Below are 1,785 nucleotides of genomic sequence, written 5' to 3'. Positions count from 1 at the left end.
TCCTGGACTTTTGGTCCTGTGAAAAGAATGTCTTTGTCTGTCCCATCTTACTGCTTTGCTGCTGTAAAGTCCTACAAGCAAGCAGCATCTGTACATTTTATGGGGCAGTTGGCATCTGTAGGGGAAATTCCCAGGTCAGGTGTTTAATTGAGAACCTCGAGCTTCCTTTAGTTCTCTTGGAAAAGAGAAGTGGTTAAAGATAGAGCAGAAACGGGTGAATGGCACTAAGTCTGAGCTTCATCCTGGTTGCCCACGGTGCTACCTGATTTTTAAATAACATTATTTCTCTTGGACTGAATTCTGGGCTGGGGCAAGGGCAATTCAAGCCATTACATGAACATCCGGGAAGTAGGAAGCCCTGTGGAAATGTTCTTTTTTTCCTTTTTGCTGTTTTTTTTTATTTATTTTAGGCAACAGACATGGCCTGTTGGTCCCCAGCAGTACGACAGACCAAGAGCTTCAACATATCCGCAACAGTCTTCCCGATTCTGTACGAATTCAGCGCGTGGAGGAGCGTCTCTCAGCGCTGGGCAACGTCACTACCTGCAATGACTACGTAGCTCTTGTTCACCCAGATCTCGACAGGGTATTTGGCTCTGTAACGCTTTTAAATTCACAGCGGGTGCGCGCACAGTGGGTGCCAGGCTGCGCTTTGGGTGTGTAGTTGTTGAGGGTCACTGTCGGGGACGCAGGGATCGGGACATTTTTAAGAGCTGTGCTAACAGCTGAGCTGGTGTCACGCAGGAGGCTGTGCTGCCTCGTGTCTCCTTCCTTCTCCAGAGATTTTTGGACTTTGGATTCTGGACTCCTCATTTGATTGCCTCTTTTGCTATATTTATCTTTATTTGTGGGTTTGGGCCCTGCCCAAAGTACAGCCTGTGCCCTCCTGTTCAGCGGGCTGGAGTGAACGCTCTTTGTAGCCGGGAAGGAGTGGGATGTGGAAGTGTTGTCGGGCGCAGTTTGCTTTGCCTGTGTGAAGTGGAACAAATAACAACAGGGTGTGTGGGGGGGGGTAGTAAAGAGTGCACGAAGAAGAGTTTAGTCGGGACTACCAGCACCTGCTGAGCTCACTGAAACCTGCAGCAGCTGAGAAGGGCTGTGGATGGGGTGGGATGGGAGAAAAATGGAATGTTCTTATGTGATAAAGGGCAGAGGAGACAAAGTTGCTGCTAATTTGTGTTTGGGAGTGGTATTTCAGTGGCATTAGAGCGACGTGTTGTGTCGCTATGTGTAGCAAAGGTCCTTACAGCCTTTGCTTTCAGTTTGTGCTAAAGGTGATGAGATGGGATTGGTGTTAGGAGTGCAAAGGAAAAAGAAAAGGGGTGGGGGTAACGGGTCTGTGCGGCATATTGAGTTCTAAGTGTAAGAAGTAAGGTTAAGGTGGCTGGAGAGGGAGAATTCGAAATAATTCGCAGTGAAAAGCTGGAGAGGAAGGAAGTTTTTTAGGTAGTTATGAGTTACACAGAAGGATAGAACTTTGTCCCAGGGCTCTGGGACAGGAGAGGGGACGGCTCCATGGGGAAAGCCCAGAGACCAAGTATAGACAGGATCGCTGTCCTGCCTGTGTTCTGCAGAAGGAGGGGAGAAAAGTGTTTCTCGTTACGTAATGTCCAGTGACAGAGGCCCAGCTCAGCGTGCGCAGGTAACTGGGAGCGTCTGGAATTAGGGGTGGAGTGAGCGCGCTGCGGTGACAGGATTGCAGTGGGAGTGTGGGACGGCTTTCGGAGGGGAGGATCCCGGCCAGCGGCTGCCTGCAGGAATGGCCGCACTTCAAGTTGTGTGACA

The 1,785-nt window shown here is 49.9% G+C and overlaps 1 protein-coding gene across 1 annotated transcript in view; it reads left to right on the top strand.

Annotated features, from left to right (window-relative positions):
• Positions 1–410: 410 nt before the first annotated feature.
• The window catches only part of EIF6 (eukaryotic translation initiation factor 6), a gene marked incomplete at its 5' end in the record, with an annotated part of 3,534 nt that continues 2,159 nt past the window's right edge, over positions 411–1,785 (top strand). The window contains 2 exons of the mRNA XM_009872042.1: positions 411–586; positions 1,435–1,437. Coding sequence (XP_009870344.1) covers positions 411–586; positions 1,435–1,437 — 179 coding nt within the window. The remainder of the gene's footprint in view (positions 587–1,434; positions 1,438–1,785) is intronic.

The sequence above is a fragment of the Apaloderma vittatum genome, unplaced genomic scaffold, assembly GCF_000703405.1.
Source record: "Apaloderma vittatum isolate BGI_N311 unplaced genomic scaffold, ASM70340v1 scaffold6076, whole genome shotgun sequence".
NCBI classification, from domain to species: domain Eukaryota; kingdom Metazoa; phylum Chordata; class Aves; order Trogoniformes; family Trogonidae; genus Apaloderma; species Apaloderma vittatum.
The sequence above is the reverse complement of the archived record's forward strand: the minus strand, read 5'-3'. Positions and strand labels throughout refer to the sequence as shown.